The following is a 25,104-nucleotide window of genomic DNA, read 5'->3' on the forward strand; positions in this document are numbered from 1 at the left end:
CTGAGCCCCTCTGACCCCGTGTCCGTCTCAGGGCAGCGGCTGCCCCCGAGGCGTGCGTTTGTGGGGCTGGGGAGCCAGAAGGCTGCTTATATGACCTCAGTGCCGGTTACCTTCTCCCCGGCGCCGCCTTTTGGAATAAACCCCCCGCAAGTCTCAAGGTCATTTTTGGGGTGCACACAGGCCCGGGTGGTACAAGGCTCCCACCGCCGTGGAAAACCCGTTCCACTTCCTCGGCTCCCACCAGCGGGGGTGAGGTTCCCTTCCCACCGCCCGGCGGGGCCCGTCCCGTTTGGTCCTCGGCTGCGGGCGGCGATTGGCGGCGGCGGCGGCGCCGGGCGTGGGGCGGGGCGGGGCGTGGCGGCGCCCAGAGCGCCGGGCGGCAGCAGGTGGCTGCGCTCCGCACCGCTTGGTACCGTGCTGCGCGCTCTCTTCTCCTTGCCTTGCCTCGCCTCGTCCTCTCTCGTCCCGCCGCCTCACCGCGGCCCCCGCTGCAGCCAAAACGCCGCGGGCCGTGCTCCGAGTGAAGAATGGGGCGGCGAAGCTGGCCAAGCCGGCGGCGGCGGCGGCGGGCGAGGCCCCCGGCGGCGCCCCCGGATCCGGGCTCTTCATGGAGCGCTCGCAAAGCCGCCTAAGCCTCTCCGCCTCCTTCGAGGCCCTGGCCATCTACTTCCCCTGCATGAACAGCTTCGACGAGGAGGACGCAGGTATGGGGGGCGGCGGGTCTCGGTCACGGGTGGCGTTTGGGGGTGTGGAAGGGGAAGGCGGGGGGTTCTTGAGGTGCGGAGGAAGCCTCAGAGCAAGGGGGAGACCCAGGGGTGTCAGTGGGGCTGGGGGCAGGGTGTGGGACTGCTTCCCGGTGGGTGCGAGTCTACCCACGGGTGCTGTGGCAGCAGTCAGGGGTCCAGGCTTGGGTGGCGTGGTGGGTGTGGGCAGCAGACGGTGGGTCTGGGGTGTCGGGGATCCCACTCTGCTGCCCGCTGGGTTTCCAGTGTTGGGTTTGTGTGGGGCAGCGTGCTGCGTGCTCAAGGAAGCAGGGAAGCGAGCGTCTGCGGAGATGGAAGGGGAGAATTTATCCCTGACAACGAGCCCCGCTCCTCGTCGGTGGCAGACCCGGGCTCTTTGCTGTGGCTCACGCTCCCATCCTGCGCTGCTAACGAGCTGAGCGGGGTGGTGAAGGGCAGCACTCGGAGAAGGCGCTGGTCTGCTGAGCGTTGTGTCCTGTCTGCCGCTGGCTTATCTACGGTGAGCTCTCAGGCTGATTGTTCCGTGGGGTTGTTAGCACCATGTTGCTTTCAGACAGGGGAATAAAAGAGGTTCCATTGAGAGGAAGGTGAAGTATGGCACAAAATACACACAAAAGCTTCTCAGAATGAGTGCAGCGGTTTTTGTCCACTGCATAAAGAACTCAGAGTGGTTATAAAATAAGATGAGTGTTCAAGGAGAGGGCTACTGGCAGGGAAAAGTAGGAAAGAAATGGAGTTGAATGAGAAAGGAAAGATGCTGAGTGCTGGAGAAGGTGCTGGGATTAGAGGGCAGCACAGCAGCTGCTTGGGTAGGGAGGATGGGTGGAGGAGTGGATGGTCAGCAGGGGACAGGCACTTTGTTCCCAGCAGCTCACTCATAGATGGGAAATGTTGGTTCACAGTGCACTCTGTGCCAGAGGCTGAACCTGTAGTGAACCGCCTGAGCGGCAGAGAAGGGGAGCTGGTACCTAGGGTGCGTTTCAGCACCGGCTGTCATGGTTGCATCCTTCAAAATGCCGGCATGCTCCTTTGTCTGGCAGCTCTTCCCAAGCTGTGGAGCTGCCAGCAGGAATCCATGGGCAAATCAGCCTGCTGCTGCTGCTACACCTGTGATGTTGTTGTTTTTAAAGGCGTTGACGTAAGAATAAATTCATCATCTGTATGATTAACCGGGGATTGTCATCAGCCTTGTGCACGGGTGTCAGGCTGAAGCTTGTGTCCTCCACCATATGCATTTTTATCTCAGTGATGCTTGGTTCTCAAATGTTCGCTGATGATTTATTTGCACTTGGTGTTTGGCTGGAACACTGGGAAGCGTGCAGGGCAGCGACGGGAGCTTTGGGAAGTCTCGGCGCTGTTGCTTCAGGGATGATTGATGGTGAGACACGCCGAGTAGAGAACCCGACACAATGCCCTGAGCAGTGTTTCCTCGCCTGCTGCCCGACCCCCATTCTCTGAGCAGGGTGATTTTAAGTGAATGCTTCCTCTTGCAGCCGTTTGAAAAGTGCTTCTGCACTGAACTGGATTTATTTGCACTTCTGAATGCTCAGGCATGAATGTTAATAGGCTGCTCTTAATACGGTGCAAGCATTTGTCTCTGAATTAAATCTATAATTAAGACCTCCTTCTCCAGCAGCTTATTAGTGGATCTTGCCTGCCTGACTTACTCTCCTTAGTAAAGCTGCCTGGAGTGGCACTCAGTAGCTTGGGGATGTTGCAGTATTGCTGCTTATTCTGTGCCTAAGAGTGTGCTCAGACACGTATGAGAAAACAGCAAGAACAAATGTGTACTGCTTTGCATTTTTGTGTTGAAACTACAAGTGTGTAATTTTCTCAAGAAAATTCTTGTCATGAAAAAGAAGTAATAAAGGAAAGGCAGAAAGTGTGCTGGGCAAGACTCTGCGTTGTTCATACCCATGCATGCTCCTGAAATGGAGAGAGGCTCCGACCCGTTTGGGTTGCAGCGTGATTCCTGTTGAAAAAAATAGATCTTGATAGCTCATTCAGGGAGATGAATGCTGCACTTGGCCAAATGTTCTCCACAGGAGATTGCAGAAAGAAACCCAAAATTGATCCCAGGAGCACTGACAAAGTAAACAATCCTGTTTCAAACAGACACATCATCCATTTTGTCTGAAGCGGAGAGCCACGTCTTTAAGAGAATAGTCATCCTCTGGAGAAAAGAGAGGAGCTGAGACATGGCCAAGCTTGAAGGAAACAATGGCTTCATCTGAAAAGAAAAAAAGAGTCTCATGAGAACTCAAATCTACAGACAGGAAAGGGTCTTGAGGTTTTTCATTTAGCTTACTGCAGAGGAGTGGTAAAGGAAATTTGCAGAAGTGCCTGTGCTAAGAGCTGTGGTGATGTGGACACCCAGCTAGCCATGTTTGGCCAGTGCTGACCTCTGGCTTCCAGGATTTCCCATTTTTAGTCTTGAGAAACGCTTTTGCAAAATGCTCTTACTTACAGAATACTTCCTTTATACTTCCTTTCTTGCTATGACTCTTTTGGTTTTTGCCATCCACCTTCTGGATGTTAAGTGAGAAGGCTCTTACCTTCCACAGCTCTGCTACCTACCACACCAAGCATGTTTGAGCTGGGTTCTTGGCTGTGAAGTGGATGCAGCTGATGCTGGCTTGTATCTTGGTGTGCAGAGGCAGGAGGCTAGCGTGGGCAGGACAGCGATAGGACTTGGAGCAAGAAACTGGCTCTCTGTTGAATGTTTCTAGAATTAGTGATCCCATAATGAGGTTGACTGAGCTTCAGATGTGTTCTCTGGCAAATAAACCCACATGCCTGTCTCCAAAAAGGTGGCCGTGGACTTGCACTCCCTCCTCTGTTGCAGTGCCCTTCTCATCCCCCAGCTGTGTGTGCAGAGAGGATACTCTGAGCAAACCCCAAGCTCTGCTCCCCAGTAAGCTGTAGTGGGGCTTTGAAATTGCTGTCTGCCCTCTATGGTGTGAGCATTCTTGATCTGGGCATGATAATGTGGCTCAGTGCTTCTGTTTTTGCTCCACCGAGGTCCCCAGCCCTGTCAGTAAAGTGAAGGAGTTTTAAGCTGTGGTTATTATCATCCTAACTGGTAGTTTAGCTTATGCAAATGTCTGTCCTGAGCTCTGATAATATTTCAGTTATTGAGAAGCAGACTACAAAGAGGTGGAAGCCAGTCATGCATGTTTCTAGCAATGTGAGCCTTCAGTCAGTGCCTCTTTTGAGCAGTGAGAGCACAAATCTTTGCTGTCCCAAGGCTCTGCTATGTGCTCATCTTGGCTCCAGTCAGCCCTTTGATGTACTTGTGTTTGCCAAGGACAAGAGCACATGGGTTAATCATAGGGTGTTGAGCATCCATGGTGGCTGTGGGGATGTGCCTTGCAGGCAGCTTGTGAGTCCTGGGTGCAGTCCCCAACTAGAACTGTGGGATTGGGGGTACCTGAAATCCACCTTGGAGTAACAAGCAGCCTTGGCACAGCTTTGCCGAGTCCAGGATGAGGGACATTCATAAGGTTAAAGTGGACATGTTTGTTGGCATGGAGGAGCACCAGCTCCTTCCACATGTGAAGCCTGGGGTTTGGAGAACTGGCTAAAACAGACCAGGAGGTGAGGCTTTGGTAAGAGAGAACAGCAAATGAATTGGAGCTTTGTGTGCAAAACCCAGCAAGCTTTGGGCAAGAGAGAAGAGGTAGTTTTAGTAGCAGGGACAGTCAGTTAATGGTGGTGGGCCTGCTTGGGGTCAGGCCAGCACCAGAAGCCAGGACACCAGAAGCAGTCCTCAGCTCTGAAGAGGTAAGAGTTTCCAGATGGGGCCCCTGGGTACTACCGAGGAGAAGGGCTTGCCCTTAAAGAAACACAGGCAAGGAAATGCCAAAAATTGCTGAAGGGAGTGGGATTTCCTTAAGCCCCCTGTGCCTAAATGGTGGAATCCTGGAGCACTTCTCAGGCCTGAGTGTGTGCTCCAGCTGTCTTGTGGCTTCAGTGGGTGTGATGCAGTGATGCACCAGCTCCTTTCTGTTCATCCTGCATCCTGCTTTTCTTGGGCAGAACATTTGCACTGGCAGAGGGCATCTGGCCAGGATGCAGATTTGAATGCCTGGGAGATGATAGCCATGGGTCATTGTGGTGGGTTGAAAAATTTCCTCCCCCCCCCCCCCCATTAAATTTGCTACACCGGCTCAGTTGGAAGCAGATGAATCTATATTTACAGGCAAAACTACAATCTACAATGGGATGCAATCAATATGTACAAAAGATGCAGTATTTACAATATTTACACTTATTTACAATTAATAAACAGCACAAGGACCCCTCCTGGTCAAAGACCAGGGGAAGCTAATGGCTTCTCCCTCCCTGCCTCCCCCTTACCCACCTGTACAAAAGGGGCAAGAGAAAGAGCAGAGAGACATTTTGTTAGACTTAGCTAAAACAATGCAGCCAAGGTCAAGCAGAAGCAAGTTAGTATCTCCCAGAGTGAGGAAGTAAGAGAGAGAGATTGTTTGGGGAACTAAATCTTATGGTAGATGTCTCTCCAATGGGATTGTTTAGAATTATTGTTTTCCTTTTTACACCCAGTAGTGATTTATTTACATTTTACTGCTTTTCTGTTCAAGATCTGTGAGAAATTTTAAAAGCATAGCCTAAAACTACCGCAGTCATATTGCAAAGGCAGCTGCCCTGAAGTCCAGGTACATCTTGAGCATGTGTCTCTCAGGAATCCCATACCCATGCAAGTGTGGAGAGCAGGGATGCTTTGATCAGGAAGCAGGAGAAGGTACAGAGTAGTTGAGGGACATGCAAGGGCCCAGTGGGTCAGAAAACCAGCACAGGTGCTGTCCAGCTTGACAGACCTCTGCCCTGGCTACAAGACAGCAGAATCAAATCGTGTCTCAGCCAGCTGGAAGCAAGTGTCTGGCAGAGAGAAAATGGTTTCCAAAGTCAAAATGTCTCCTGGATACTGACAGTCAGCCTTCCTCGTGTCAGCAGCTCATTCAGAAAAAGAGTTGAGTTAGAGATAAAATCCAGCCTGGGCTGCTGCTTTCCCACTCACTGAGTGCTGGCAGATGCACTGTGTGATGATGGTCAGTTGCTTAGAGAAGCTGAGTGAAATATAAATTTAAATGTTTCTATCACTGCATTAAAACCTGGGGTGGAAGAACGTGCTGTGGACAAGGGGTTTAGTTTGGAAAACTCTTGTCTGGGCTTTATCTTTTTTCTACTTCTCTAATTTTAAACATTAAACTTCTCTGTCATTTTAACCATTAAGGCATCACCAAATTAGGCAGCCCCTCTGTTTGTGTTCATGCTTCTGTGGATATTTCTCAGTTGCAGCTCTGTACTGGGTTGGGGTGCAAAGGAATTTTGAAGAAAACAATGATTCAAATCTTTTAACTTGTCCTTCTGTATCGTTTTTAAATGTATATGTATCAAGCATGTTAAATCCTTTGGTGTCTAGTCTGGTTTTGCTTCATCCAGTGTTCCCTTGGAAGGTTTTTTTAAAGGCTTTGGCCAGCTCTGTTAGCTGTTTCTTGGGTAGGTAACTGTGCTCAGGGGGCACACAGAGGACAAGGGAAATGATTTGTGCATCTAGAAGGTGAATTATTTTTGTTATTAGTCTTTTTCAAATGAAATGATAGTGCATCCCTGTAACCCTGCAGAGAGGGAGAGACACTCTAGGGCTCATCTGGCAATGTGTTACCCTAGGGATGCTGCAGGACAAATCTGAATCTGGCTTGGCATGTACATGCACATAGAGAGTTTGCCTATGGCCTGATCCCTGCTGAGCTCCCTGCCAGCTCTCTTGGCTGCTGCAGGAGGCAGTGACAGCCATGGCTTTGGTGCCTCCTTGCACAGGAAGAGGTGCATCCTTGGCTGTAGGTAATCCTAGTGATTGTAAGAAATCTTTCTCTTTCCTGCTGGGCATGTTCTAGTTCCAGGTAAGTCAGCGTTTGGTTCATGAAGGGATTAAAATGACATAACCAATGAGAACAGTTTTGGAAGGGCTGCTCTCAGCACAGTGTTTCATCAGAGGGAAGTGTATGAAACAGACCAATAGCTAGACCAAGGTGCCTTGGGTGAGACCTGCGGAGGCTGGTGATCTCCCAGTCAGGAGTTAATCCAGACCATAAAGGTCTGACTTTAACACAGTGGATGCAGGGCAGAGCTGAACAAGCTGTGCTGTTCCTTGCATCCCCTGTGCACTGAAGGCAGCTTTCTGCTCTCTGGATCTGTTGCCTGCATATGGGATAAACAGACTTGCAGTTACAGAGGACAGATTTTGCCTTCTCCTGTGGCTGTGTGAGAGCAGAGCAGAGCAGGAGCCCTCTGAATGAGTCAGCACCAGGAACAAGGGATTTCAAACCTCATCCTCCCTCGTGCTGCTTTTGGTGTTGCAGCCGCATGTGAGAGCTGTGGTCCTTGGCCAGGTTCCTGCTGTGCCTGTGGAAATGCAAAGGGGAATGGCAGTCTCTGTCCCAAGGAGCTTGCAGTCCGTGGCAAAAGCTGGCAGATGGGTAGGGTTGGACAGGTGGGAGAGTGCAGGGAAGGCTGACGTGGTATCGGTCAGCGCTCAGCATGGCGCTCAGCCTTCCTGGGGCACCAGCTGCCACTCCTGTCTCCCATGGGGCACCCTGGCAATCATCCAGCACGTCCCAGCCTGGAGCATCCACCTGTGCCTTGTGCTGGTGCTGGCTGTAGGCTGAGGAATTGATTTAAATGGTATAGGATGGGGTAGAACAGAGGTAGCAGCCAGCCCTGGGGTCTCAAGTGCTGTGCTATGGATGTGCTGTGTAGACATTTCCTTGGTGATCATCTGGGTGTGGATTTACAGGGGAGAGGTCATGGGTGTCCCCATGGCACAGTGCTGTGCCCCCAGCACTGCTTATTGCAGCACATGCTCAGAGTTATGGCAAAGCACAATATTGGCTCCTTCCCTCAAAGGTGACTGCATCTGGCCTGGTTGTAGGTGTTCAGAGGATGATGTTTTGTGCCAGCCATGCGTGCAGGAGTTGCAGAGGGCTGGCTAGATGTGACCCCTGCCAGCCACAGGGCAGGGATTCTCTTCTTTTGCTGTCAACTGACTTCACATAAAAGAGTCTGTCCCTGGAAAGCTTTCTGTTGAGGAGAGGCTGCATCTATTTCATGTGAAGTTAATTCTAATGCAAGATTTATTAATTCAAAAGTACTCTGCTCTCCAGGCTAAAAAATAAATAAATAAATAATCTTTACTCTGTCAGATTCCTGCATCAGGAGAAGTTGTGAAGTGCTGTAACTACTTTGCTTTAGCATTTCTGTTTGACAGAACATGTGTATCTGCTTTGTGGAGGGAAGAATTAACTTTGATTGGAGTAGTGTTTTTGAAGAATAATTTATCTGTGCCATTATCTTCTGCAGCACTCTCTGCCCGCATCTGAGTGCCTCTGGTTAGATGAGAAATGTGTTTCAATTTAGGAAGTGGTCTGCACATTGCTGATGTGCTTTCATGGGGCAGCAAAGCCTGGCTCATGCAGGCTTCTCAGCTCTGCCATCTCCTCTTCCCCACAGACAGCTGTCGTGAAGTGCTGTTAATATCTTTGAATAAAGGTTTCTGGACTTCTGCAGAACTGCTCAACACTATTTGAATATCACAGAATCACAAAATTAACCAGGTTGGAAAACACCTTTGAGATCATCAAGTCCAACCTTTTGAGCATTTGGCTCAACCCTACTTGAATATTAAAGCTGTGGTAGAGCTAGAGACCTTATGCTTAGAAATATTGCTTTGGGTTTAATTTCCATGCACAGTAAGCAGTGTAAGAATTATAGTCCATAATATTACAGTCCATAATATTACCTGTACTCTTTGTTCTTTCAAATTGTCAATCACAGAATTAATCAGGTTGGAAAAGACCTTTGAGATCATCAAGTCCAACCTATCACCCAACACCATCTAATCAACTAACCCATGGCACTAAGTTCCTCATCCAGTATGTTTTTTAAACACTTCCAGGAATGGTGACTCCACCACCTCCCTGGGCAGCCCATTCCAATGGCCAATCTCTCTTTCTGGGAAGAATTTCTTCCTAGCATCCAACCAAAACCTCCCCTGACACAGCTTGAGACTGTGTCCTCTTGTTCTGTCACTGGTTGCCTGGGAGAAGAGCCCAACCCCCACCTGGCTACAATCTCCCTTCAGGTAGTTGTAGAGAGCAATGAGGTCTCCCCTGAGCCTCCTCTTCTCCAGGCTAAACACCCCCAGCTCCCTCAGCCTCTCCTCACAGGGCTGTGCTCCAGACCCCTCCCCAGCCTTGTTGCCCTTCTCTGGACACATTCCAGCATCTCAGCATCTTTCTTAAATGGAGGGGCCCAGAACTGGACCAAATGATATTCCTGGGAGATTTGATTTTTATTTTCTGGGAGAGGATGTGAAAATGATGCTGCCTTGCATGGGAATGTGTGGCATGGCAGGGAACCTGCAGGGCACAAGATGCCTCAGTAGGTGCCATTGCTTGAATCAGCTGCTGCTGCCGTGCAGGGCGTGGGCACGCTTGGCTTTCGCTGTCGAAGGCTGCTGGCCTTGGAAGCTGCATTTCACTTATGTCTTTGATTTCACTTGTCCAAAACATCATAGATGTAAAGGCTGGGAAGCTCTGACACCACTGTGAGGGTGGTAAGACACTGGAACAGGTTGCCCAGGGAGGTGGTAGAAGCCTCATCCATGGAAGTTTTTAAGGCCAGGCTGGATGTGGCTCTGGGCAACCTGATGTAGTGTGGGGTGTCCCTGCCCATGGTACAGGGGTTGGAAGTGGATGATCATTGAGGTCTCTTCCAGCCCTGACAATTCTCTATGATACAAGCAAACTTCATTCAGGAACACAGCAAAGCTCAGCAGCCCAGTCCTTTAGGCTCATCCAGCTGCAGTTAAATCCCTGTATTTCAGCCTTGTGCCATTAGTGTTCCTCACCTCTGTCCAATCCACAGAACTCATACAGTGTTGCAGAAGCCAGGCTGAGATGTTTGAGTGCTCAGCAGTTTGGACAGTACAGCATGGACAGAGGTAACTGTCATGATCTTCTCCAAACTGTTCTGTGTCCCAGAGAAAGTCATGCTGGTGTCTGTGAGTCCATATTCTGACGAATGCAGAGGGAGAAGTGGTCCTGGGGAATCACTTGTGCCTGGTCTCTAAGTAATGAACCTGTTCCTGGTTAGAAGGAGAGTTTACCATAAAATTTAGTTTAAATCTGCATAGAAATTAAGCAGATTACTATTGTCTTGCTCCAAGCAATGTGGGGAAACAAGTGATGGCTGCTCTCTTCAAGGCAGCTCTTCCCATCACAGAACTGCTCTTCCCTATGCTGATAATCCCAATCCAGGAAACAGCTGGAATCACAACATCCCTCTCTCTCCTTTTCTTTTCTGGACCTAAGAAGCCTGACTGCATGTTTTGCATAGAGCAGTTTTCCAGACACCATGATGGCCTAGTTTCTGGCCTGAGGATCTTGCAGGAGGAGTGGTGTGAACGGTGCTGTGGCTGCTGTCTGCTGTATTGCTGTACCTAAGGACAGCTCCTTGCAAGAGTGTCCCCACTCCTGGCTGGCGTTCAGGGTATGATCTGTGCCACCTTCCAGATCGTTCTTTACTGCCTGGCTACTCATTCTCTTTCTGGCATTTGTGCATGGAATGTATTCAGCACTCTGCAGTTCCCGTTTTTCACACGTGCCTTTATTGAATTTCCCCGTATTGATCTGCAGGGAGGAGCTATTTTATCCCATTGCTATCAGTCTCAGTTCTGCTGTTTAGCAAGACCTGTGCTGCTGGGATGTTTGTGGGACTGGGAATTTGGGCTGAATGACTGTGGTGAGGTGCTTCGTCCTTTGGCCTCCAGGAATACTGCAGTGTTTTGGGGATGAATTTGGCAGCAGGAGGTCCTCTGTAACCAAGGGTGCAAGGGTGAAGTGCAGTGTCCTTGAAAATCTTTGCTTCCAGTGCAACTGCAGTGACCTGTTTTTTTTTTTTTTTTTTTTTTTTTTTTCTCCAGGCAGCTTCTCATTGCCTCATTTTGCAATGCTCAATTCAAGGGACTGTTGAGGTGTCAGTCACAGTTAGTAGCCAGAATAAAGATAATTGTGGTTAATGATACTGCGCATAGGTGACAGACCAAGTTTAGCAGGCTTCAGTCTCCCTCCCCAAGGAACACATGATTATGGCCCTCTCTGGAGCTGACCATCCTCTTGGGTCCAACAGCTGAGCTCATGGTGGGGTCAGGCCTGCCTGGGCAAGGAAGCAGCAGTGTCACCAGCAGCCAGGAGCGTGTGGGCACAGCCTGCACCTCGCACGGCGCCAGAAGCACCTTAGACGAGGCTGACGTTTCCCAGTGGTGTGGGACTCGTGCCAGCTGCCCACCAGCACTCTGTATATTTACATTTAGCAAGGAATGTATCCTGCCACAGGGATGGAAAACATGTTAACTGTGCTGCAGCCAAGATGTCTAAGAAGATTTCTTTTTTTTTTTTTTTTTTTTTGTGGAAATCCAGCTCCTCATTTAGCACTTCTCAGCATCCTGGAAAGATTGTGTGGGTGGGTGGTTTTTTCGTTTCTTTCTCACTATTTACCTTTCCTTTCTTGTATTGGCTGTGTGACATCACAGCCCTAGTGGAGTTAGCAAAACTCCATTCAAGATTTTAAGTTTGCTACTTTCTGTCTGTATTTGGAGTTTAATCAGATTGTCAGGAAAAAACAAACAAGAAGGATTTTCCTCTTTCTGATGCCTGTTAGACTTCAGCTGTTGTAGTCGGGTCGTTTTTGGGTGGTGGTGTCGTCATGGTAGATCAGACCCAGCAGCTTCCTTTGTCTCGTAGGTTCAGTTCCTGGTGCCACCCCTCTGGCTGAAGCCGTGCTACCTGCTGTGGAACCTCACTGGTGGCCTATGGCATTGGAGCAGTTGCTCTGCAGTAGTTCTGCAGAGCCCTTTCTAGTAGTTTAAATTTATGGTAAAGGTAAATGGTGGTTCAGACAACTTCCGAGACTTTTCAGTCCTCCTCTTGCCCCATTTTCCCCCAAACCAGGAGGAATGGCAGGAATGGCTGTCACAACTCAGAGCCACAGAAACATTCAGGTTGGAAAAGACCCTCAGGATCACCAAATCCAACCCATAGCCTTACTCTACAAGGTTCACCCCTAAACCATATCCCCATGTACCACATCCTAAAGACCTTTAAACACATCCAGGGCTGGTGACTCAACCACCTCCCTGGGCAGCACATTCCAATGCCTGACCACTCATGCTGTGAAATAGTTTTTCCTAATGTTCAGTCCATGCACATTTCAGTGGTGATTTTGGTCCATCTGTCCAAACCTCACACCCCTTAGTGTGGCTTGGTCCCTGTACATCTGCCTTTGTGGATCATGTGGTCCATAGTCAGATCCCCTCCAGATTTGGGACTTTTGTTTCAGTGTGAGAAAATGGGAACAGGTTAGATGGTAATCCTTGATGTGCCTTGAGGTAAAAACAAGCTTTCTGCAAGGAACATGGTTTTGACGGGAGTCTGTGCATGTTCTGAGTATTAGATATGCAAAGTTGGGCATTTTTTAAATGCTTGTGAGTTTTAGTCTCTTTTGTTTGAAAGTGACTGGGATTGGGGGCCATACCTGCCTTCAGCAGTTCAGAACATTGCACTGCAGATGTGGTGCTGAGACTCTGCTGTGCAGGTCAGGCAGAGCCAGCTGGAGCAGAGGAGCAGACTGGCCCTTGGGTTCTGTAGTTCAGGTAACCCAGGCTGGGGTTGTTTAGCCTGGAGGAGGCTCAGGGGAGACCTTATTGCTGTCTACAACTACCTGAAGGGAGGTTGTAGCCAGGGGAGGATTGGTCTCTTCTCCCAGGCAACCAGCAACAGAACAAGAGGACACAGCCTCAAGCTGTGTAGGGGGAAGCTTAGGCTTGATCTTAGAAAGAAGTTCTTCGCAGAAAGAGAGAGTGACCATTGGAATGGGCTGCCCAGGGTCACCGTCCCTGGAGGTGTTTAAGAAGAGCCTGGGTGAGGCACTTGGTGCCATGGTCTGGTTGATTAGTTAGGGTTGGGTGATCAGTTGGACTTGATGATCTTGGAGGTCTCTTCCAACCTGGCTGATTCTGTGAATGAGCATTGCAAACTGTGCTCTGGAAAGCAGAGCAAGCAGTGCTGAAAGCAGGCAGGCAGGCCAGCGCTCAGCCTGGCAGACAGCACGTGCTCAGTCAGGGTGATTTGTGGAACCCTGTCTGAACCTCATGCACTTCAGCAAGGGGAGCTGGCAGGCTGGGCAGGATCTAGTACCCAGGCAGCCTGAACTGGCCATGGCTGCAGCAGGAGCCATGGCCAAAGGCTCGCTGCCGCTCAGAGAACGGTGTCAGAGTGTTGGGGGGTGTGAGGACATCGCCATGGCAACGTCAGCATCCCATGGCACCCTTCTTGAGCTGCGGTGTCACTGCGTGCTGTCAGCAGTGTGCTTCCTCCATCTGGGCCTTGGAATGCCGTGGTGCTGATCCGTATGGATCTCTTCCCTGACAGCACCTAGATGCAAGGCTGAGGGTGGGAGGGATGCTCTGGGCTTTTTTGGATGCCTTAAATAAGGCCAAGTGTTCCTTCTCTTAGCACAGCAGCTCTCACAGTCCAGCCCCAGAGCACCTGGGTTTGCTTTGTGCTGCGCTGCAGAGGCAGCTTTCCCTCCGAGCTGGGTCAGCTCACTGCCATGGCTGCTCCGTGCTGCCTGGCAGAGCCACCTGCACTTCACCACACAGTTCTTTGCCAGGTGTCTCTCTGATGGCTCAGCTCATGGAGACACTCCAGTCTTGTTTTGGGTCCCATCCTTTCAGCCTGAAGAAAGCTCATTGCTGATGTCTACCTGCAGCTTGGCAGTGATCTGCTTCCTCCTCCCTGTCCTCTGCAGGAGTCATTGGCTGCTCCGGATACTGCTGAGCTTGGGGCTGGTTTGGGACAGCAGTCTGAGGTCTTTGGGTAGAGTTTCACCCACAGCTAACTCCTGGTTTAATTTTTGTCTCCATCAATGGTTTTGGCCTGCCTGTAAATATTTCAGCTTCTGCTGTCATCTCTGCAGTAACAAAGTCTCACTAGGATTTTCAGTATTCTCCCTGTGATGTGTGGGGTTTTTTTTCCCCCTTCTCTTTCTTTATTTCTGTATTTCTACCAGGTGACATACTCCAAAATTAGCATCAGGGTTTTTTTTTCCCCAGTGTGTACAGCCAACACATGTTTATTGACTCCTTTCCCTTGGCATGAAAAAGCTGTTCTCAATATTTTATTGGTAAACTAGAGCTTTGACAGGAAATAATGAAGATGTTTTCAGTACAGCAGCCCACGGCCCTTCCACCAGTGCACATTTTTCACTTCTGCTTGGTGCTTTGTAAGAGCAGCAGAGAGATCCTGGTTTAGTTATCATATGTGAGTAGGTTCTGAGAACTGCATGGTAGAGGGACAGCCACTTAACTAGGGGTTTGCCTACCCAATGTGCACAAGCTATGGGTGTGCAGTCCAGGTATGTGTGTGCAGCAGTGCTGTAGTGGAAGGGGATCATGGTGATAAACCTTGGTGCTTGTGCTTTTCAACATCTGGCCTAAAGCATTCCCCTTGAAGGGACTGAGAGGCTAAATGTGAGTCTTGAGAAAATGCAGACTGAGGCTAGGGGAAGGAGTAGAGCTTGACTTTTGGTTGTATCTGCTCCTCAGGATCTACTTCTGGACTGTTTCACAACAGTAATTTTCAGCTTTCTCCTGTTTTGCCCAGGGCTCTGCTTTGAATCATGGCAGAGTTATCTTTCAATAAACCTGGATTTCATCTGTTTCTGCTGAATTCCTGACTTATGCCTAGTAACAGAAGCAGGTCTGTTCCTCTGACCTGTCTACCCTGTCTCTGCAGAAACACTTTTACTGCTCCTGGACAGGAGGCAGCTACTTCATCCTAAACTCAGTTTTTCCCCAGACTCAACCCAAGCCAAGTGCCTCTAAACCTGGCGTTGTGTCAGCCCTGTGTCAATGTTTTTCTGTTCCTGTCTCAGCACTGCCTGGATTCCTGCTAGAGAGCTCTAAGGAATGGTCAGCTGAGGCAAAATTTGGCTTGCTGCTCCAGGAATAATACCAGGCAAATTCTCCACAGTCCATTCTAGTTGGTGAATTTGACTCTGCTTGTACAGTCTGTTCACTGCAGCCATCTGCTGCAGAGCGACAGCGAGCTCGTAGGACGGATTGACTGTGAACATCAGGAAGTCTTATTTCAGGCCCATACATTTTGTTTCATTTCCTGAAATCCAGTAAACTGTTTATTTCCTAACCCACCTTTCCTCCTAGAGCCTGAAGTCTGGCTTTTCAAAGATCACCTGTAAAGGGGAGTAGTCACATGAGATATGTTTTGGGTGGGGGAAGTGAATTGTGAAACAGTGACACCAGACATGTTCAAAATACTCATTAATAATGCTGAAAACATTCACTGATCTTTCCCCAGGCTTCTGGCAGTTTTATAAAGAATGTGCTTTTATGTAGGAGCTGCCCAATACAAAAGTGCTCTGCAGGTGTCAGTAACACAGATTAAAGCAACATTTGGCCTCTGATACTTAGTAAATGGGTTGGAAATGGAGTTCCTCCTGCTCTGATGCTAAACTGTTCAGTCAGGAAAGCTTCTCAGCCTTTTCACAGAATCATTCGGGTTGGAAAAGACCCTCAGGATCACAAGTCCAACCCAGAACCCAACTCTACAAGGTTCAGTCCTAAAGCCTATCCCCAAGCACCACATCCAAACCACCCTGAAACACATCCAGGGCTGGTGACTCAACCACCTCCCTGAGCAGCACGTTCCAATGCCTGACCACTCTTGCCATGAAATTTTTTTCCCTAATGTCCAGTTTTATTTCAGTTTATAAAGGAGGCGGAAAAAAGCTCCACATCTCAATATGAGCACATCTTACAAGATTTAGAGGTTGTAAAAGATTTAGTGACCTGCTGTGATGGGTTGAAATTACCCCCCAGCTATTTTGGAGAAAAAAAAAATACCCCCAAAATAAAATTACCAGACCAGCTCAGTTGGATGGAAACAAATGAAACTCTATTTACAAGCCAAACTGCAATCTAGAAATATGAAATGCAATGGATATGTACAAAATATACAATATTTACATACATTTAGAATTTATAAACAGCACAAGAACCCCTCCTGGACAAATCCAGAGGGGCTACCGATAGCTTCCCCCTCTCTGCCCCCCCTGTACAAGGGAAAAGAGAAGGAGAAAAGCAGAGAGTAGCTTCTTAGTACTTAGCCACAACAGGAATGCAGCCAAGGTCAGCAACAGCCAAGCAAAAGCTATTAGGTAGTATAAGCTAGAGTAAGGAAGTGAGAAAGAGAAGTTAGTTTATACAACTACCTTTGTGTTAGTAAGCCACAACAAGAATGCAGCCAAGGTCAGCAACAGCCAAGCAAAAGCTACCAGGTAGTATCAGCTAGAGTGAGGAAGTGAGAAAGAAAAGTTAGTTCATACAAGTAACTTTGTGTTAGTTATCAGACCAATGGGATTAGTTAGACCTTATCATTATCTTCCCTTTCCATCCAATGGTAATTTATTTACATTCTACCACTTTAACTCAAGATCTGTGGAAAATTTCCTAGGCATCAGCCTGAAACTGCCACACCTGCTCTTTTAAGCTCTTGCAGTCGTCAGATTGGAGAGGAAATTGCAGTCCGAAGCGAACCTTTTCGAGCTGACCAGTCTAAGTGGTCTGATAGCCAGCCGGTTCTCCCCAGGATGTCCTTGTCTGAAGGTATTTCTCCAGACCTGCAGGTGTTCAGTCCACTAAGGCTGCAGTGCAGAAAGGGGGAAAGAGCTGGCAAAACTAGGGCAGACTTGGCTTATATTTAACTACATTCTATTTTGACTTGACAAGCAAGCTATCGAACACCTACAAGTTTGCAACTGTGATTCACTCGGAAGCTCGCATGGCTGATGTCACAGGGTATTAATAGCTGCAGGATTGTAGCTGATTTTAGCAGGGGGGGGTTCATTAGCAGCCTCTACAGACACACTGCCAAGTGCTTGGAAACCTGAAAAGCTGAGGTGTGTGTATAACAATGGGGTTGTGTGTGGAGGAACCTCCCCCTGCTGCCAAATGTGTTTGCAGCCAGTCCTCGTGGGTGCAATGTATAAAGATTCACAGAATGTGAGGGGCTGGAAGGGATCTTGAAAACTCATCCAGTCCAACCCCCCTGCCAGAGCAGGAGCAGCTAGAGCAGGTCACACAGGAACACACCCAGGTGGGTTTTGAATATCTCCAGAGGAGACTCCACAGCCTGCCCCAGGCAGCCTGTTCCAGTGTTCTGTCAGCCTCACAGGGACAAAATTTTCTTCCAGGTTCTGTGGAATTTTCTATGCCTCAACTTCCACTACTGCTCCTTGTGCTGTCATTGGGCATCACCCAGCAGAGCCTGCCTCCATCCTCTCAGCACTCACCCTTTACATCTTTATCAACATAAATGAGGTCACCCCCTCAGGCTCCTCTTCTCCAAGCTACAGAGCCCTCAGCTCCCTCAGGCTCTCCTCATAAGGAAGATGTTCCACTCCCCTAATCATTTTTGTGGCTCTGTGCTGGACTCTTTCAAGCAGTTTCCTGAGGGTCCCAGAACCAGACACAATATTCCAGATGTGGCCTCACCAGGGCACAGTAGAGGGGGAGAAGAACCTCTCTTAACCTACTAACCACAGCCCTTTTAGTCCACTCCAGGATGCCATTGGCCTTCTTGGCCACAAGAGCAGATACCTGCTCATTGCTTTCACTATGTCTTGCTGATAGCATTGATCCACACTCCAAGTTAATTATGAGCTACAGTTCTAATGGGGTGTTACAGTTTTAAGACTGACATCTTAATTGTAAATACAGTTTTCCAAAGGATTCAAGTCTAGAGATGGACAGCCTTAGGGGCTGGATGCAGAATAAAACAAGATAAATTTCTCTCATCCCATTGGGCTGCTGACTATCTTATATTTTGCAGCACAAGCTGCTTTGCACTCTCTCTGGGGCTGCTGCTTGGCTTCTTGCTTTCCTGTTCTGCATCTGACCTTGCATGCTGCCTGACTAATCTTCTTGTTTGGGCTAAGGTACAGCAGGGTAGAGATAGCTGGCTGGCTAAACACAGTCCTCTGGACCCTTTGTGTCCAGAGTGGGGTGAGAGAGCTGATTTATTTTACAAGGGGTTGGTGCTACACTGTAAATTTGTGTGACTGTATTTTTGTATGTGTTTATTGCCTTTTACTACTTTCATATTTAGTCTACTTTTGTAAACAGAATTTCATTTTACTTCCCAAATTCTGAGTGTGGTAAATTTGCTCCTTGGGGTAAGTTTCCAAATTGTTGGGGGAGGTGAGGGAGGGGTCCAATCCTAACCCATAACATGGGATTGCATGACACAAGTGTGTTTGGGAGTCACTGTGGCCACAGCAGTTTTCTTGGTAAGGAGAAGCTGCCCAACCAATTCCTGCCTAGTGCTGATGCTGTTCGAGGAGGTCTTTGGGCTTTTGTTTTAGTTGAACATTTTGGCTTCTCAGGCTTGTTGTGACAAGCCATGCTGGGATGGTACTTTCTGACCTGCACTAAGTGCATGAAGGTCAGCTCCCCTTTGAGCCTTGCACTCTTTCCTCAGGGTGGGCTGGTAGTCAGTGCCAAGGAGGTTGGCGTGGATGAGGTGGAAGTGAGTTGTGTAGTTGGACTTGTGGCTGGGGTTAAATCTGTGGATGTGTACATTTGGGTTGAGGTTTCTAATGCTCTAGGTACTTCTGGGTGTTCATCCATCTCTGCTTACAGCAGCCAGTCATCCACTTCCCTCAGGTCCTGTTTTCCCTTCTTTCTCTCATATGCATCAGTGCCTCTTCTCTGCCTTTGGGCCATGAATAATGTAACTGTGTTTAAGTTTTCAGGTGGTGTCTGCCCTGCCTTACTCATTTATCACCCATTTTTGGTGCCTGCCATTTGGATGTGATGTTGCTTATGCTAACCTGTGACTCTTAGGCTGGCCTCATGTGCTGACTTCTGGAGACAGAAAGTCTCCTGGGTCCAGCAGGAGTGGCTGGCTCAGGATGCACCAACCCTGCAAATAACAGTCCTTTGTAAACAGCCCTGCCCAGCAGGGCAGCAGGATTCCTGCTTCTGAGAAGGTGGCAATCCCAGGCAGTTTCCCCATTCTCATTGCTCTCTTTTAGAAGGGCAGACATTGTTTTGAGGTACACTATGAAATGGTTTTCACCCTTCCTCCCCTAAGGTTATAAGTAGCTGCCCAGATATTGAAGTGCAGTTGATCATCTTCCAGGAACAGTGTTTGTACTTTAATTGTTGCAATAGCAAAGGACTCATTGGGCACATCACACACCCCTGGCTCAGGACCCCTGTGGTGGGACAGCCCCTGGCAGTGGAGGAGTGCAAGGAGCAGGAGAGTGGGGTTGAAAAAAGATGTGAAGGTAAGTGGAAGGATTTGAAAAGGATTAGGAGAGGAAATTATGAAGTGGTAGTTAAATGGTGCATGATTAATGAGTGCAGGAGGAAAAGGTTGACTAAATGTCCTGACTGTGCTGGCTGCCCAGCAGTACTAGAAAAGGTCTGCCAGGAGGCTCCAGAAGGGGCCTGACATCAGCACTGCCGCTGGCAGGTTTGGGTGTCTTCCTTAGGCTTGGCTTAGAGCAAGGTGAGCATCCCCAGAGTTGCATTCCTGGTTGATTTGATGACCTGAGATTGATCTTCCTCCATCTTTAATATTAGTGATCAGCATCAAAATATTGGTCACCCCACTGAAAAGCTGTGAGAGGATGTGTTCCTCTTCTGAACCTTGGTGCAGATGGGAGTGTCACAGCTGTCTGAAGTTACACTGGCAGTTCATGGCTCTTTGGTGCTGAAGGAAATGGTATCTGTACAAGCACTGTTTCTCTTACTGCTCTGAAAGTGGCTGGTGTATGCAAAAAGAGTCTGAAGAAGCTGCACCTTCCACAGTGCTTAGAGGAGCAAGTAGGAGCTGCTCTTGGTAACAGCAAATTGTTCTCTGTCACTCTGGCTTAATACCAACTTTGTCCTGTATTTCATTTAATCTGGGATGTATTTTTTTCCCCTCCCTTTCTTTGTTTTGTTTTTCTTTTGTCATTGCATCTTAAAATCCTAATTTTCAAAAAGGTCCTGAATTCCTCCTTGTGTTTAGCATATCTGCTGTTGAGGGCTTGGAGCAAATGCTGAGTTTTCTGTGTCTGTAGTATCTGTGTCTCTGCCTTAGGATCAGTGTTTGCATCATTCCAAGCCATGCTTTGCCTTTGGTCTGGGTCTACAGCCATTCTCAGACCTGCTTTCCTGTGTCTTGGAGGAAACAAAATGGTATGTTGTGTTTTAAAGTTCAAGGTTTAAAAATGTCATCAGTATGAAACATTCTGTCACTGTGGGGCAAATCATAGAATCATAGAATTGTCAGGGTTGGAAGGGATCTCAGGGATCATCCAGTTCCAACCCCACTGCCATGGGCAGGGACACCTCACACCACAGCAGGTTGCTCACAGCCACATCCAGCCTGGCCTTAACCTCCAGGGATGAGGCTTCCACCACCTCCCTGGGCAACCTGTTCCAGTGTCTCACCACCCTCATGGGGAAGAATTTCTTCCTAACATCCAATCTGAATCTACCCATTTCTAGTTTTGTTCCATTTCCCCCAGTCCTATCACTACCCTAAAAATTCCCTCCCCAACTTTCTTGTAGCCCCCTTCAGATACTGGAAGGCCACAATAAGGTCTCCTGGAAGCCTTCTCTTCTCCAGACTGAACAACCCCAGCTCTCTCAGCCTGTCTCCATAGGAGAGGAGCTCCAGCCCTCTGATCATCCTCGTGGCCCTGAGAAGTGGATTTATGTTGTACACTGCTTTATTACTGGGATATTTGCATGTAGTTCTGTGTTTGCTGGCCTCAGATGTAGAAAGAAAAAAAGACTTTAATGCAGGTGCTGTTTTATTTGTAATACATTCAATATGAAAATCTTTCCCCTGTAGAATAACAGTCTGGGCAGGATGCATTGGGTTTTCAGCAGGTTGGATTTGGAAGAATTCAATTCTCCCCTGGATAGATTTGCCCAGGCTGAACTGAAATGGGTGTTAATGGGAACAGCCAGCTGTGAAAGGAGAACAATAGGTCCCAAGGACTAGCTCATGTGCAGGACATTTCAGTTGACTCATATGCAGGGCTTGTCACATAAATTGAGTCTGGATGGAAAAGAGATCAGTGAGTGGGTTACTGTCATTCACTGGGCATCAGGAGTTGATCAGCAAGTGATCTCCAGAAGACCAGTGAGAGTTCTCCAGTGGGACTTGTGAATTATTGCTAGTTGCCTACAGAGGGGGTGACACAGTGTTAATAGGTTTTTAATCCCCATTTTGAGAACATTTACTGCTGATCTGGGATGTTCTAGGAAAAGGACAGCATAAAGCAGAGATGAGCAGATAGGACCACAATCTACCATCCTCAGGAGGAGGAGCTCCAACATCCTGGGCTGAAGTTGGGTGTTAAGTAGAGAAATGCCCCAACTGCCCTGCTGGGGCTGGGTGCTGGGTCAGTGGCAGCACTACCTTGGCAAGGACAGGGTGATGCAGCTCTGCAGCCCCCTAACTCTAGCCCAGTGTGGGCAGCTGCTTAGTAACTCCAGTGGGTGGAGATGAGGAATTGATTGTACAGAACTATCAAAATGATTGCAGAAGGACAGCACTTCATTGAGAAGATTGCTGCCACTGCTTGTGTGTTTTGATGAGGAGATGAGGTGGTGCTTCCTCTTCCAGGCTTCCACTGGCCTGACAGTGAAAGTGCCACGAGGGGAATTGGGCTCCGTGTTCGGTAGCTCCTGGCTTACAGAATTTAGTTTCTCTGAGCACTCAATTGCTTTGAGTTCAATAATTCATCTCCCTCCAACTGCTTTATTGTCATTTGATTTGTTAATGAATTGGCTTGGACAGCTGTCCTGATGCTGCACCACAGCAAAGAGACTGCAGGGCTGGTGTGAGCACAACCTGCACAGGCTGGCACACGGTGTGAGTGGTGTCCCTGTGGCTGGCCCGGGGGGACAGCGTGCTGAGCAGATGGGGTGTGCCAGAACTGCAGCTCCTGAACTCCAGCCTTGGTCTGGATGTCACTATCCCTTTCAAACACTCATCTTGTGTCTCTCTTGCTGGAGAAGAACTTCAAATGATGGTTTCTTCCTGTCAGAAGTGGGCTGTGATGGTCCTGCATCTGGGTCGGGGCAATCCCAAGCACTGATACAGGCTGGGCAGTGAATGCCTTGAGAGCAGCCCTGAAGAAAAGGCCTTGAGGGTGCTGGTGGATGAGAAACTCAACAGGAGCCAACAGTGTGCGCTTGCAGCCCAGAAAGCCAGCCAGATCCTGGGCTGCAGCAAGAGAAGTGTGGCCAGCAGGTCAAGGGAGGGGATTCTCCCCCTCTGCTCAGCTCTGGTGAGACCCCACCTGGAGTACTGCATCCAGTTCTGGAGCCTCTATTACAAGAGGGATCTGGAGGTGCTAGAACATGTCCAGAGAAGGGCCACAAGGATGATCAGAGGAGCTCCTCTGCTATGTAGACTGAGAGAGTTGGGGCTATTCAGTCTGCAGAAGAGAAAGCTCCAAGGAGACCTTATTGTGGCCTTCCAGTATCTGAAGGGGGCTACAAGAAAGCTGGGGAGGGAATTTTTAGGGTTTCAGGTAATGATAAGAAAGGGGGGAATGGGACAGAAGTAGAAATGGCTGGATTCAAATTGGATGTTAGGAAGAAGTTCTTCCCCCTGAGGGTGGTGAGGCACTGGCAGAGGTTGTCCAGGGAGGTGATGGAAGCCTCATCCCTGGAGGTTTTTGCAGCGAGGCTGGATGTGGCTGTGAGCAACCTGCTGTGGTGTGAGGTGTCCCTGCCCATGGCAGTGGGGTTGGAACTGGATGATCCCTGAGTTTCCTTCCAACACTAACAATTCTATGGTTATATGAATTAGATAATGTTTGCAGAACAGCATGCCAAGGGTTACTGTCCTCACTGGTATTATTAGAGCTGGAGGAAGACTACCAGAAGGTATTGATTACTTGGTGAAAATAAACCCTTCCAGCTTCTTTGGTCCTTATTCATTATTGCTTTTTATCTCTGCATCCTGCAAACATTTCAGAGGGTGGATTTGTTTGCTGAAAGATCAAAACAAAATGTTGACAGCTATTGGTGCCAATTTGTAGCCTCCTGTGTGGGTGATATCAGAGGAGTTTGTGCAGCACTCTGGAAAGTCTTTCCAGGCTTTAAATCCACTTGGAGCCTGGAACTGTTGTGTGAGTAAAGCATGCAAGTTACCAGGTAGGGATAGCATCAAAAATGTGGGGAGAATTTCTTTGGGGCTTGTGTAATCCTAGGGTGGTTTGGGTTGGAAGGGACCTCAAAGGTCATCCAGTTCCAACCCCCTGCTGTGGGTAAGGACACCTCACGCTAGACCAGGCTGCTCAATGCCACATCCAGCCTGGCTTTGAACACCTCCAGTATTGGAGTTTCATTTCCAGAAGCTTTTATAATACTTCCTAAAGTTGTCTTTTAGATCTGTTTAGTGAAGTTTGAGTTGAGTACAAGCAGAGTCTTGCAGGGTGTGGTGGCTGCTGTTGAGAACTGTGGCTGGCTGGTGGGAAGGGCTTGCTGCCCTTTCTAGTTCATCTCACAGTGATAGTTTACAGCTTCTGTTATACCTCACTGTGGAAAACAAATTGTCACACTTTGAATTCATTAAGTGTCTGTGCAAAGGAGGGGGTGCTGCTGAGAGGGAAAGCTGTGTTATGCAGCAAAAAATACAGGAGGAAAAGTCACTTAGCTGTCACAGAAAATACACAGAGACAACTGTGGTGTAATGTTGAGAAGGCCCAAGTCTAGCTTGGTAAAGTGACATTTCTGAGGAGAAGAGATGCAGCAGGAGGACACTTAAGAGGTAGTGTGGCTTACAGGAGAGCAGAATGAGGGACTAATCATTTGTGGATCCAGGGGACAAAAGTTTAGCAGTGACTTCCAGATCAAGTGTGGCCCTATGGTTCACTCTGATTGAGATGGGCAGTCCTAGCAGAAGCAAAAGATGCCATCTCATCTTTCTCTAAATTAGGCCAAGGACAAGGCACAGACCTCCAAACATCTGCAGATGTGACTTGGAAACTGCTCCAGCAGAGGGACTATAGCCAGGTGTGGTGGGATTGCTGAGTGCTTTATCTGTGTGGGTGTCAGGCTCGGAAATGGATTCACTTTGATTGTCACAAGTCCCCTTCCTCTTCCTTTCCAACCATGAGGTTTCCCTGAATAAGGATTTGGGTAAATGGGGAATTTTGAAGCAAATGCTGGTGACTGCACATGGAATTCTGTGGTGGTGTGGGGACTGGCATGTCATGGAGTGAAGGGCACATCTTGTCAAAGCTGTGCAGCAGTGCCTAAGTACCAACCTGCTGGCTCAGGGCCAGGGCACCTTCTGGGTGTGCTGGGCAGTATTAGTCCTTGGTCATCCTGAGCAGGGACCAGCTTCTTTTCTTCCAAAACCTGGGACAATGCATGAGCAAAGGAAGAACAAGAACTATCAGCAGATACTATAAACTCATTTCCTGGTGCTAGTTGCTTAGGTTTCTTCTAGAAGTAACTAAGGTGTGAGCAAGACTTCCTGCTGCCTGCTGCAGAAAGTGTGGGAGAAGCAGGTTAAAAAGAGAAAAGCAAATGATGGAATTTGTGTACAGCTGCCTGGGCATGTTCCTAGCAAAAGGGGAAAATGATGCCTGAAGTGGCAAAGAGGTCTCTTTTATTATTCAAGCATATTATGGAGATGGAAGAACTGTGGGACATGAGACAGTAAAGCCCTGACAGTACAGTTTTAGTGTTCTTCCCATGGAGCAACTGTTGGTTGCTCTTTCTGCTTTGTATTGGTTTTAATGCTGCTGCTGCTAGGTAAGCTCTGGTATAGGCATTGCAGCATCATCTCTAATGGCCCAGGCATGTGTGGAGGTAGGAGCATGTTGAGCAAGAGGAGAGGAGTGGATGCTCTATGGGTGGGAAAGGGACTGCTGTGATGGTCTTGGCACATGGGAAGCAGGGACATCCATCCCTGTGGGACATCCATTAAACATATTGCACAAGCTATGGAGGGTGGAAATTTGGAAGCAGCTTAGGAAGTGAATGGAAGGAAGTGAAGGAAGGCTACTGCAGTCTGAGGGCTGTGACCTCACTTCTCTGTGTCATGGGAGGAGTGAGAGGTTTTCATCTCTGCTAGACATCTAGAGAAGGTCAGGGAGATGGTGAAAGATTTGGCACCATGGAGGAAACCCATGAGGGAGGTGAGTGCTGGGGCAAGGCATCAGGCTGACCTCCTAG

General features: G+C 48.6%; 1 protein-coding gene across 1 annotated transcript in view; it reads left to right on the forward strand.

The window, feature by feature from the left end:
* Nucleotides 1-607: 607 nt before the first annotated feature.
* RIMS4 (regulating synaptic membrane exocytosis 4) overlaps nucleotides 608-25,104 on the forward strand; it is a 55,426-nt gene continuing 30,929 nt past the window's right edge. Inside the window, exon 1 of the mRNA XM_054391970.1 lies at nucleotides 608-704. Within this exon, the coding sequence (XP_054247945.1) occupies nucleotides 608-704 (97 nt within the window). The remainder of the gene's footprint in view (nucleotides 705-25,104) is intronic.

Source organism: Indicator indicator, chromosome 24, assembly GCF_027791375.1.
Source record: "Indicator indicator isolate 239-I01 chromosome 24, UM_Iind_1.1, whole genome shotgun sequence".
In the NCBI taxonomy this organism is placed as follows: domain Eukaryota; kingdom Metazoa; phylum Chordata; class Aves; order Piciformes; family Indicatoridae; genus Indicator; species Indicator indicator.